Source organism: Alosa alosa, chromosome 15 (genome assembly GCF_017589495.1).
Source record: "Alosa alosa isolate M-15738 ecotype Scorff River chromosome 15, AALO_Geno_1.1, whole genome shotgun sequence".
In the NCBI taxonomy this organism is placed as follows: domain Eukaryota; kingdom Metazoa; phylum Chordata; class Actinopteri; order Clupeiformes; family Clupeidae; genus Alosa; species Alosa alosa.
The window spans coordinates 4,754,908-4,768,821 of NC_063203.1; the positions used below are offsets into that span (position 1 = coordinate 4,754,908).

The 13,914-nt window shown below is 39.1% G+C and overlaps 1 protein-coding gene across 1 annotated transcript; it reads right to left on the reverse strand.

Moving 5' to 3' along the window:
• Window positions 1-218: 218 nt before the first annotated feature.
• On the reverse strand, window positions 219-2,729 carry LOC125308587 (vomeronasal type-2 receptor 26-like). Its single transcript, XM_048265146.1, is given in 4 exon segments — window positions 219-454; window positions 457-585; window positions 2,038-2,370; window positions 2,645-2,729. Coding segments are annotated over 4 exon segments (783 nt in total).
• Between the last annotated feature and the right edge of the window lie 11,185 nt (window positions 2,730-13,914).

Sequence of the window (13,914 nt, forward strand, 5' to 3'; positions counted from 1 at the left end):
GTATTAAGTGTTAGTATAATTTGTATTTTAGTATATTTAGCATATTCTTTATCTTCTGTCCTTACTGCTTAGTTGTGTTTTTATATTATATACTTTAATTACTCTTTCTGCTGTTAAAGAATGTGTTTGTGTTGTATGTATGCTGCTGCTGAGACCTTAAATTTCCCCTGAGGATCAATAAAGTATCTATCTATCTATCTATCTATCTATCTATCTATCTATCTATCATAACACTTGGGAAAGAAGATGCACGAAAGCAATCCAAAACTAGAAGCTAAAATGGCAAATATTTCTACTGCAACTGTACATTTTCCAGGAGAGCTGATGTAAGCTGGGATAAAAGTGATCTAAACTGCACAGAATATCAGCATGCTGAATGTGATAAATTTGGCCTCATTAAAGTTATCAGGTATTTTGCGAGCTAACAAGGCCAGTACGAAACACAAGACCGCAGTCCAATATAGCCTAATACAGCCCAGAAACCTATAGTTGATCCTACTTTACACTCTAGAATAATCCTTTCCTCATAAAGGTTCATGTTTTAAAAAGGAAAAGGCGGTGATATACTCAACCACAGAACACAAACTAGATGTACCGCAGAGCGGTACAAAATATGACCGCCGCCCAGTCCAGCACATTTTTTCCACAAAAATAAATCACGCTGAAAGGACTATATGATTCTAACTGTCTCACTAAATTGCATTATCCACACTCAATTCTCACTGATATCTGCTAGACAACAAGTACCAAAACATGATTAGTTCATAGATTTCACATGTAAAATTCATTTTATACAACCCCACCTCCATCTTGCCTGTTCATAATTCTGAGAAATTCTTGAATTGTGTGCATGTGTGCATGTACATGTTTATGTTGTGTGTGTGTGTGTGTGTGTGCGTGCTTGTGTGTGTGCCTGCGTATGTGCCTGTGCATGCAAGCGTACATATGTCTACTGTGTGAGTAAGTGTCATACGTATGATTACTGTGAATGTATGTGTGTGTGTGTGTGTGTGTGTATCTGTTTGTGCACACGTGTGCATGTGAAATGGGTTAACATGACCCCTGGAGGCAAACATACAGAAAAAAATGGTCATCCTAGTCCCTACAGTTCTCAAGATATTCACAGAGAACTGTGTCTGCCCTACCCTCTTTTCGGGGGGTCCAGTCCAGCGGGGGGGCAACAGATCAAAACGAAAAACGACGGTTCCATGCTATCCATGTACACCAAACTTGGCATGCATTCGGAGGGTGTCATAATGATCCTACACTTTTAATTTCGTGCAGTTTTGACCTTGTCAGCCAGAGATATTGTGATGAAAACACCTCATTTTTTGCTTTTAATTTTTTTTAACTAGGTGGCGCTATACATGAAATAAGTGGTAATGGGATGGGTTGACATGCCCCCTTAAGACCAACATACATAAAAAAGGTGGACCTCCTAGGCCCTACGGTTCTCGAGATATTCACAGAAAACTGTCTCCGGCCACCTACAGGCCAGTTGGTGTATAGTAACATAAATTACTTTATTGTGTGGCCCCCCATGAACGGAATTCCACGAAACTTGGCGTGCATACAGAGGGTGTCATAATGATCCTACACTTCCAATTCACAGATACCTGCGATTACAACACCTCATTTTTACTTTTTTGTGTTTAACTAGGTGGCGCTATACATGAAATGAGTGGTTATGGAATGGGTTCACATGGCCCTTTGAGATCAACATACAAAAAAAAATGGTCCTCCTAAACCCTACGGTTCTCGAGATATTCACAGAAAACTGTGTCTGTCCTACCCTCCTTTTGGGGGGTCCAGTCCAGCGGGGGGGCTACAGATCAAAACGAAAAACGATGGTTCCATGCTATCCATGTGGGTTACATGCCCACCAAGTTTTCGCGGTAATACCCGGTCTTTCAGTGTCCCGGGAATCATTGACGGAAATTTGGGCATGCGAAAAAGAAAAAAAAAAAAAATCTGACTAAACCTATATGAGGTTTAAACCTAAACCTATAACGCCGCTTCGCTGCGCGGCGGTCATAATAAAGACTTGTATGAGAGTGAAGCCAAGAACACTGATCAGTCTCTGTTGCAGAGGCCCAAACCACTTCATGACATTACTGCCTGGAAGAGTGGCTCTGAAGGCCATTAACACCACTATTGTTTTCCCCAGAACACAGGAGATGCAGAGAACAAAGGTGATCCCAAACGCTGTGTGACGCAACATACAGGACCACTCAGAGGGCCGACCAATGAAAGTAAGAGAACAAAGGAAACACAATTTTAATGAGAAGAGCAGCAGGAAACTCAGCTCTGAGTTATTGGCTCTAACTATTGCAGTTTTACGAAAAGCAAAGAAGATGACTGTTGCAAACACTGTCAAAAAGAAACCAAAACAAGAGAATATGACCAACACCATCCCTATAGTCTCTCCATAGGACTGGAACTCTGTTGATTTTAAAACACACTCCTTTCTGTCTGCCTGGCCAAAAAAAAGGTCACACACTCATTTTCCTTGGCCCCCTTTAGCTTTGATTATGGCACTCATTCGCTGTGGCATCGTTTCCACAAGCTTCTGCAATGTTTATTTATGTCCAGCATTGCATTCATTTTTCGCCAACATCTTGTATTAATGACGGGAGATTCAGACCACTGCGCAAAGTCTTCTCCAGCACATCCCAAAGATTCTCAATGGGGTTAAGGTCTGGACTCTGTGTCTGGTGATGATGTCTCATGCTCCCTGAACCACTCTTTCACAATTTGAGCCCGATAAACCCTGGCATTGCCATCTTGGAATATGCCCGTGTCAACAGGGGGAAAAAATCAATTGATGGAATAACCTGGTCATTCGGTATATCCAGGTAGTCAGCTGACCTCATTCTTTGGGCACATAACGTTGCTGAACCTAGACCTGACCAACTGCAGAAACCCTAGATCATAGCATTGCCCCCACAGGGAGGCTCTTACCTATTTGCTTAGTTAAATCCAGGTGGTGACCTTTTTTTTGGCCAGGCAGTGTATGAGTAATGTTTTCTTGTTGTTGATTTAGAGTCTAAGATGTCTAATTGGCCCTAAATGATTGAGATGATCCTGATGGTTATGATGGGTATGATATTAGGCCTAGTGTTTCAATTATTTGTACCTGCAAGGGCTGAATATCAGTCTTGTTGTAGCAGCCATACCCCATGACTGGATTTGTTCCATTGTTGCATTGCAAGAGGTTGTGAAGGGCATGTGCTACTGCATACACTGCATTATATACATTATTAACAGTCCTACTCTCTGACACGTCTGTGCAGTCATTGTCAATTGTCCGTAGATCCTCTGACCCATTGCACAGCCTTTTGTGCTGAGTGATTTGAAGCTGACAGGCTGCACTGAAAAGTTGTTTCCCAGAAATCCCTGATGAAAGCACTGTCTGGTGCATCTGAAGGTTTCAACTTCATTAAGAACTCAGTAAGACCAGGTATTTTAGCCTCTGGAATGGCAAAGCCCATAGTGCCCTGTAAAATGTGCATGTTCTTGATAGAAGCCAGATCAGGTGTTGTCACCCAGGCCTCAGAGCCCATCCAGTGTTTCCCAGTAATATTCATTGAATCAATTCTAGACAGAAAGCTTCTGATATAAGACGAGGACATGAAAGCCAGAATGACGTTAGAAGTGGAATTCTTTATGACGTTGACAATACTGTTCAATCTCATGTCTGAAAACTTTTTAAGGTAAATTTCTTGATATTCTACACAGATTCCTTCCTTTGTGGCCAGTTCAATGAGAAGGGAATGTCTCCCTTCTGCTCCATATGTTCCATAACTGTAAATGAATCCAATCCAGTTCCATCCAAAGTGTTTCATAAGCTGGACAAGTGCAATGACCTGAAAGTGATCACTTGGAACAGTTCTAAAAAATGTGGGATAGATATCTCTATTGCTTAAACATGCACAGGTGGAAAGATGGCTGATCTGTTAAAATGAGACACAACAGATAAACAGAAATTCTGTTACTGACAAATATTTTTGTTTTTGAGTGATATTTTTAATTTCTAGTAAACTTTCTCTGATTGACATATTGAAATAAAGACTTTGCAAATAGTTAAGACAAAAGGAACTTTCCCCAGTGTGTCAGATATATTCAAATATAAGATATATTTAATAATAATATATTTAATATAATCTCAATATAGTTGTGTGTTATTAACTTGTGGTACCCCAAATGGGCTTATTATCTTGTTTATTTGCCTTGTGGGTCCAGAGGAAGAGTGTCCTATGAATGCATGGACTTTGTCGCATCTCTGTTGTTTTTCTACGCCATTCATTGCCTCTAGAGCAGCCCTCATGAGGTTCGGAGTTCCGAAGGTGTTAAGAATGTTGTAGCCCAAAGTGACTCCGGGAAGAAGTCCTTTATCATTATTGATCTCATCCCATGTGAATATTAATGTGCTTTTTTAGATGTTTGATCAATCAAATACTATCCACAGGGTGGGGCGAGGCGCTGCAAACCAGAGTGATAGCCACCACAGCACCCCAAGACCATTACATTCCCTCCACCATTCTTGACAGATGACTCCTAGCATTTGGTTGGATCTCACAAATGTTCTTTTTTGTGATCATAGGTGACACTGGTGTTTTGGAGGAACTATTTAATACTATTTATTATTTAAACTATAATTAAGCTGCCAGTTGAGTACCTGTAAGGCATCTGTTTCTCAAACTAGACAGTCTAAAGTATGTCTACGCAGAGAGTCAGTTCTCAGTAAAACCACCAGGGGGGGCTTGCATTTCATTAATGGGTTTCCCCAAAGTGCAGACAGGCTATATCAATATGGAACTTCTACTTCTTTCATGATACCATTTTGGCTCGTCACAGTGGCCTCTGTAGGCTAATAACTTTACAATTTTGTCAACTATCCTTTGGTTTGAAATACAGTCGTGGCTGAAATTGTGGGTATCCTTTGATGAAAAAGTTTTTCTTTTAAATAATCTGAAGCTGCCCAAAGTAATCACATTCATCAAGATGCTTGAAAAAAATGGTGCCGGTCAAAGTGACTGGCAGAGATTTCGTTTTCCGGACATTTTTGATGATGCCGGTCAAATATCCTATTATCGCTTCTTAATTAGTCAAGTTGAGGAAAACTGGAGAGAGGATATGTAACTTAAAGAATGACATAATCAGGCCGTCTAGAATGCAACATGTTCATTAGCCTAACTTATACATTCTTAACAAGTGTCAATAGTTTTTTTTATTTTCGGTCTGCGGTACAATGATACCATTCGATTGTGCAGCAAATTTTCCGCGGACCAGCAATCTCCTCGTCGAGGAGGCCCTAACCCTGTTGATCATAGACAGAGAAAGCATGCTCTGGGAACAGAACACAGTTGCATATCCAGTGCAGCCATGGGTCTGTCTACACAGAAAATGATAGGTTTCTTGGTGCGGCCGCACCCCCGCACCTCGTCTGCCTGGGCCTGGCCATGTTTGAACCATCTCACTCATTTGTTCGTTGTTTACAGTGGCGGATTTGGCAAATTGGGGGCCCAAGGCGAAGGTATGTATGGGCCCCCCCCATCCGATCTTTAAAAGAGAACAGGCTTTAGGCTACTCCAGCCGACAGTCTGTCCTGCACTGACAACATGCTACATAGCCTAAACGAATGTTATAGGCCTAGGTTTTTCTACTTTTTTTACTTGTATGCTCGATTTTGAACTATCTACTTTGTGAATGAAGTTGTAGCCTACTTTCCTTTGTTCAATGTGCTTGTTGAACGATGCTGGCAAGCGTGTCACTGTTTCCCTGTCATCATGTCATTGCATTACATTTTAGGCCTATTCTCAAATTCAGATTGTGTTAGGGGGAGGGAATTATTAGCCAATTTGAATCGGACAATTTGACCGGAGAGTTTTTTCTGGCCAATGTCCGGCAATTACTGGACAACGAAAACTCTGGTACAGATTCATGGAATCTGGGACCATATGCAGCAAATCAGCATCAGAACATAACCAAGCAATCTGTGAACATAGAGCCGATTGTGACTTGACAATATGTAAATCTATCTATTTTGGCCAATTGCTGCATTGGCGGAGCGAGGGGGTGGCTTCGGGGGCTCAAGCCCCGAATCTTTTTTCAAAAGCCCGGAATTTTTTTTTTGTATGTGTAAGTGTTTTCAATTTCCAACGATTCTAATTTCTAATTTAACTTCCCCTCGGTTTCTCTATAAATGTTACAAAATGCAGGCTACTATTACTGAGCAAATATCCCTTATTTCAAAGCCCAATATTGACAGATAATCTGATTTCCCACACAATGAGTTTAGGCAATGCCAGAGCCGAGATGTAGCGGTTTACGTCATAGGAAAGTTCAGAGCGGCACAGTCAGTTTAAACAGCAAGCCGGTAAGAAAAACTATTGTCAAGACATTAGACAATTAGGCTACTGTACCCCTGAATACAAAAATAAACTTCAGAAAGACAGAAAGTTTGTTGTACTGTATTCATAGAGTCTCAATGACCGAATCAGTAGATTTACCTGTTCATACCATATCAGTTGAGTTCGTTCAATTCATTTAGGCTATTGTAGGCTAGCCTAGGCAAATATGAAACGGAGATGTAACGTGGCTACCGGCGGGATTTTGAACTTGCATGTTTCATGCATTTTAGGGCAAAAAATACCATGGGATTGATGTGTTCTCCATTTGAGGAACGTAATCAATTGCGGACGTGCACAGACAGCTCAGACACAGAGCGCATATCATAAAGGCCTAGGTTAGGCTACTTTCACTTTCCTACTTACTTTTAGAGGGCGCATTCATTAGCCTACGTAAAAGATGCTTCATACCAAAACAACGATCCAACAATCAAATGTATCATGACAACTTACTCCAATTAGAAAATCGAAACCAAAATCATGTAATGTAAGTGTTCTGTCATTGACGCCTGTAGGCCTATAAGGAAAATGCGATTTAAGTTTGTGAAATATACCCCCACAACTGAATTAATCCCCCTATGTGAAGCACTGAAGGGGGGAATCCCCACCCCCCATTTTGAAAAATGAATTTTAAAAAAACAGACGTGCACCGTTTTCATACTTATGGCGGAGTACTTAATCAATCACTTAGCACTTATCCTCTCCTGTTTTTGCGCACTTTCCCCTCGCCCTCCCATAAATGCATATGCATCAATGCATATGAAAATATGTTCCATGCTAGCATGTTCAAATTGTTTTTGTATTTCTAGTTGGATATTGGACGTGAGAAGAAGAAAATGGTTGTTCAATAACAAAGTGCATTTAGTAGTGTGTGAATGTTCCACACTGGGAGAATTGAAGAAGAATCTGTCTGTTCACCTGTTTCATTTTTTTAACAGCAATTCCTATATTGGAAAGTTGGTTACATTTCTATGTTAAAATGTACTGCTACAGAAAATATATATAAAAAATTAATCTTTGTGGTTAGAAAAGTGGTTAGAAAAAATCAATCAGAATCGGCATTGTCAGGTCAAACTCTATGAGAAATCGGAATCGGCCCAGATAATTGCAATCGGTGCATTTCTAGTCAGTGGTACAGTTTATCTAGATGCCCAAGTAATTATGTTGGGGAAGAATAAGTGACTCATTCCAAGTATACCAAGAGGCCACATAGATCTGTAATAGACACCCTGTATGTGCCTGAAGGCCAAATCAGTTTCCTCTAAGAGAACATATGATACATCCACTGCAATTACAGAAATAACTTGCATTTCTAGAACTATTTTTGCATATCTTTGTCATATTATTTTTATTATTAGAACTGATTAAGACTATTTCATGATATGTTAAAAAAACAATGTTTGGAGCCACACTAATATTAATTACAATTTATATGAAATAAACATATGACTATAACATGATTGTTATATAAGGGAACGATGTATAATAATAATATAGTGATATATCTATAATAATAACAACAATAGTAATAGTACTACTGCTGCTACTAGTAGTGCTAGTTGTAATAGGCAGTATTATAACTGCAGTATTATAACTGACCAACTTAAGAAACCTGCTCTTTAATGCTTCCCTGAATCACCTTTAGGACTTCAGTTCTATCATAGTTTTGTCAGAGTGCTCTTATGCTCCAGAAGCTCAATGCAGTTCTGAAAAGTTATGTGCAACATGGATGGGCTAAATTCATCATACTGTACACATTCAGAAACAACACACAACTATGAAAGTTTACTTAAATTGTTTGTCTTGTTCAAATTGAAGGTTTTTTAAATTAGGTATACATCTGTTGCATTTTTGTTTTACCAGTTGGAGACATCTACAGCAGGCATGGTAAAAAATGTTGCACTATTTGCAGTGGTTACGCTATCCTTTATTGCATGTGTTGCAATTGTCTGGCGGAGTAAATACATAGAAAAACCGCACTCTCAAGTATATTCTCTTTACTTATTTATTAATGCCATGTCCACAGACGCGTTTCTGCCTAAGCCATCGTCAGTGTGTAGTGTGACTACCAACATGAATGCTTTTTATCATTGAAGGGGTAAAGGGTTACAGGTGAATCACATGAGGTCATTAGGTGAGCTGCACCCAAGGCTGCGCTGCACCATCAGTTGTACAACATATTTGCACACAAAAGACACAATACATCAGACTATAGTAAATAGACACATGCAAACCCTATCAAACAGTTGCCAAATTAATCAGCATTAAGAAAAATTTTTAAATAAAATAAATAATAATATAATAATAGCATAAATACAATTGATTGACACATTAAATAGGCTAAGCAAAAATACAAACATGCAAAATAGGACGATGGTGGCAATAGTACACCCATCTTCTCAGCCCCTTCTCTGGCATCCTACATGTTAATGCATTAATCAGCAATTTCTTTATTTAAAATTATGCAAAAATAGAAAGAGCCCACCACATAGGCTATACATTACATACAGCCCAGTAAATAGATATGCATTATTTCTTGAATTTCCCCTGGGGATCAATAAAGTATCTATCTATCTATCTATCTATCTATCTATCTATCTATCTATTACACAAAGGTCATAGAAACTCACAAAAAGCAATTTAAAACCAGTTCTTCATTTAAACCATTAGGGTGTACTGTTTGGAGCGTATAGATCCAGAAGGCCTCCCGTTGAAGGAGATAGCGCTCACTGTCTCCGCCCCGTTTAAGAGGCTTAACTGCCTCGATACCTTGAAATTTCAAAGTACAGACGTCGTGCCTAGATTCATTAAGGTGTCTTGCCACAGATGACGTAATGTCATGATTAAGTATGTTGCTTTTGTGTTCATTTATTCGTATTCTTAATTCTCTTTTTGTTTTACCAACATAACAAAACCCGCATGGGCATTTCAGTAAGTAAACGACAAAGGATGTGCGGCAAGTGATTCTCCCCCTCACAGAGAAAGACTCGCCGGTCCGTGGATGTAAAAAGGAGTTGCCTTTAATCATCGCATTCCAGTTCACACAACTCCTGCAGGGGAAGTTGCCAGGATCAAGAGTTGAAAGCCAATTGGTTGGCGGAGTAAAAGAGTCAGCTCTCACCAGCGTATCTCTCAAATTTTTACACCTCTTATAGGCAAAAAGTGGAGGGTTTTGAAAAGATTGGCTGATCTGTGGGTCGCTAGATAAGACATGCCAATGTCTTTTGACTATGGACTTAATCTCACCAGAAAGGGGTGGAAAAAGTCGTGGATAAGACAACACGACTATCTGAAGTGGCTTCTTTTTTCTTAAAAAGTGATTCTCGTTCTGTGCCGTGTACCTTATCCAAACATAAATCCAAATTAGTGTTATCATGGCCTTTGGCGAGGAAACGGTCATATAGAATTTTGGCCTGATCTTCAAACTCTTCGTCAGTACTACAAATCCTCCTCATACATAGAAACTGGCTATATAGGAGACTCTTTTTCATAGAAGGGGGGTGGTAGCTTTTGGAGTGCAAAAAATTATTCCTGTCCGTGGGTTTACGAAACATTGATGTCTGTAATACTTGTCCAGTAGACCTAAATACCCCAACATCAAGGAAGGCTATGGAAGACATGTTGTATTCCAATGTAAATCGTATAGAGTCAAGATTAAGTTGTTCCACTGTTCCACTGAAAACAAGAAACACATCATCAATGTACCGAAACCAACATTTCAGACAGTGGTGGAAGATATTATCTGAAGAATAAACAAAATCCGCTTCAAATTTGCCCATAAATAAGTTTGCATAGTTTGGGGCAAATGGAGATCCCATTGCCGTACCCTTTACCTGGTGGTAAAAATTATTTTCAAATTTGAAATAGTTCATAGTCAGCACTATGTGTGCCAGGTCCCATAAGAATTTAGCTGGAGGCTCATCAACATCTCTAGATTTTAAGTAGTGTTCTAAGGCACATAAGCCTAAATCATGGGGAATGTTGGTATACAGGCTAGTTACATCCATAGTGCATAGCAAGTCATTGTCAGATACATGAACATTCATCAGTTTATTGAGAAAATCAGAAGTGTCCCTTAGATATGAGGGCAATGTCCATACAATTGGCTTTATATACCAATCTACATATTGTGAGATGGATTCAGTTAAGTATTGGCAGCCGGCTACGATTGGACGTCCAGGGATGGTACCTTCACATTTTTGTGGATTTTCGGCAAGGTGTAAAATACAGGTCGTACTGGGTGCGCTTGTAATAGAAAATCCAATTCATTCTTTGTGATGTAATTTTCTGATTTGCCACTGTTCAGAGTTCTTTTAATCAAATTCTTTTAATTGAAGAAACGACTAGTAGAATTCCTGATCTCCACGTTGATTCAGAATTTCATTACGGTATGAGTCTTTGTCTTGTATTACAACTGCCCCACCCTTGTCGGCAGACTTTATCACAATGGAATCATCTTCGCTAAGCGCCCGCAAGGCTTTGCGTTCTCTGATAGAAAGGTTTGAGTAAAAATGTTGATCTCTTGTGAATCGGTTAGAGACATCCTGATCCACCAACCGGCAGAAAGTCTGGACCGAGGGATTTAATACAGGGGGCATAAATGTACTTTTAGGCCAAAAACGGCTCTTCTCCGAATTTTCTCTAGAATTAATAAGGGTAGGCCTGCTGGGCTCGTTGTAAAGAAAGACTTCAATTTAATTGATCTGAAGAATTTGAAAAGTTCAATCTTTCTCATAAAGGGATCAGTGTGCTTAGAAGGAACAAAAGAAAGACCCTTCGAAAGAATGTCAGTCTCTTCCGCACTGAGTGATCTTTTAGACAGATTTACTACATTCGATACCTCTGTCCCCGACCACTTCGTCCTGCGTAATCTGTGTTTCTTGCCACCCCGCCGTGTCGGTCTCCTCTGGCGGAGTAAATAAACATATGCATCCGAAATTAAAGATCAAAATGCATGGTTGAAGGAACATTGCTTAATTTATTTTATTATTATTATTATTATTATTATTATTATTATTATTATTAATGACATAACATTGTCATTAATAAGTAAGTTTAAAGAAAAATGTGCCAACATCTGACCAGTAAAATACATGACCTTATTTGAATATCCAAAACAGGTAAAGCAAATTCTTTCAAAATGGCTTGGCTAGTTGCTTACTCTTTTTCCACCTGAGGTCTTTTAAAATAGTGATACTGAATAATTTACTGGTAATACTGAATTTGGGCAATATGACATCATTTATTAGGCCGGTCTCAGAGTTATCAGTGTAGTTTCCTGACTACAGTTTTTAAATTAAAGAAATAACATAAAACATAATTCATTTGTTCATGACCACATCAGTTTCAGAATAGCCTAATTTAAAACAAAACATTTCCCTATCAAAGCAGTTGGTTAGTTTTTATTATATCAATGTCTAGACAATTTTAATGATAAAAGCATATTTTCTTGGTGGTCTAGCAATTTGCAGAACTGCAGTCAATGGAGCCATTGGAGTCAGCATATAAACAAATAATTTCAGATAAAAACAGTTCATTAGATAAAAGCACAGTGTGTGGGTGATGAGAGCAGCCAGCAGTAAACACAAGGCTACTATTCCTAAATACCTTAACCATGACCAGTTGGCTGCTGCAGCACTTAAATCATATTCCACAATAACCTTGCCTACATAGCCCTTTATATTTATTAAAAACAGAAATAAATAGGTAATTGTCAACAGCATTACACAAACAGGATAATGTACATAGGTAAGAACATTGAGTCTCTGATTAGGGCGTTGCCATTTCATGATATTGCTGTTTTGAATTATGGTTGTGAAGGCCATAAACACCACAACTTTTTTCCCTGGAACGCAAGTCATGCTAAGAATGAAAGTGATTCCAGGTATTCTCTTCAGCAATGTAAATGAACATCCAAATGGTTGTTGGGTTATATGGAGAGTGTGTAAAAAACACAGCCATAAAATTTGAAGAGTGGAGGAAGCAGCTTTTGGGAGAGGAGGGCCTTTTTGAAGATAAACAGCAGAGGCCACAGCTAGTGACACACAAAGCCCCAGTAAGAGCAGGGATTTTGGCAGCGATCCCATTATCCTTCTGAGAGATACAGTCCTACTGGCACCATCTATCCAGCTTTGCTGAAGTCTGTTGACTTTGACATCTAAAGAAAGACAGCAAGCATGGAACAGACATGAAGGAAGACATTTTGACATATTCATATTAATGTGGCATGAAACAATATGTTCATAGTTTAACAATTATTTATTTTGTAAATAAGTGAGAAGAAAGGAAGTCTGAAATGATACTTTGACATTTATCAAATATAGTATTTCCAATTTCTTTCAAGGGTTTTTCTCACCGTGCAGGCATCTCAATTTCATCTTAGATGTTAAAACATATTGAAACATCTGTTGTCTTTCATGTGTGCCCTTCCATCCTCTCTGACAACAATTCAGACTGAACACTGATTGTATTTTTTTTATGAAGACAGCATCACTAACCTAAAAAAAGACAACATCCATCATCTTTTCACATTCACACAACTCGTCAAACTTTTTGATTAAATGATTTACACAATATTCTTTTAGTGTTTTTTAAACCTTTCAATCGAAATCTATCAAAGCAGAGAAAGACAGGGTTGTGACCGTTAGTAGTCACACGGTTGCTGTTGCACATTTCACCTGGGACATGGGGCATGTTTGTGCACAAAACTCCCCACAGCATTTGGCAGAAGCTTGCAACAGAGAACTGCACAGAGTAGTAATCCTGCATACAGGCACAGACATGGTGCTGGAGATGGGTGCTGTGCAGAGACACCAGAGATAGGCACTTTGTGGAAGATGTAACCATTTCAGGCACAGCAACATATTCTGGATCATGGCAGCATGTTTTTCTGTTGTGCTTTTGACACACATCATTTTGTTGAAATGTCCTCTATTAGAAATTGGTATGATATTATGGCATAGTCTGAATTCCATGGCTTGTTGAGGGATGACTTGTGCCACATCTTGCTTTGCCTTTACAAGATCACAGCAAGCAACTCTTATCCAGTGATTATTGACCTGTGCCAGAACAGTGACAAGGGACAAGCCATTACCCAGAGCTTCAGAAATTATCAGCCTTTACATCATCTTAGTGCAAATTTAGACAAGTGATGCATACAGATGTATTGGAAAAACACAGTTTACATCAAGGATAACATTTTACAAGAGTAGCAATAATAAAATGATCCTTAAAAATAACGCCCTTGCAATAATATGTTTTTGTATACTAAAATAAATCAGTATGCCAGTGTTAATAAGGTGAAGAATGCATATGTCAGAGAGGTGTCTGATTAAGACTGATGAAGTCTCTGCTGCAGCTTTACTGGTTCCCTTGCCCCTCACTCACACTCTCCAGTGCAGACCCCTGGAGGTTCAGGGCTCCACAAACACTGTTGTTTAGCATGGTCACACTGTGAAAAGTTGAAGCTCTGTTGATATTCTCTGAGATGGGCATCAGATCACAA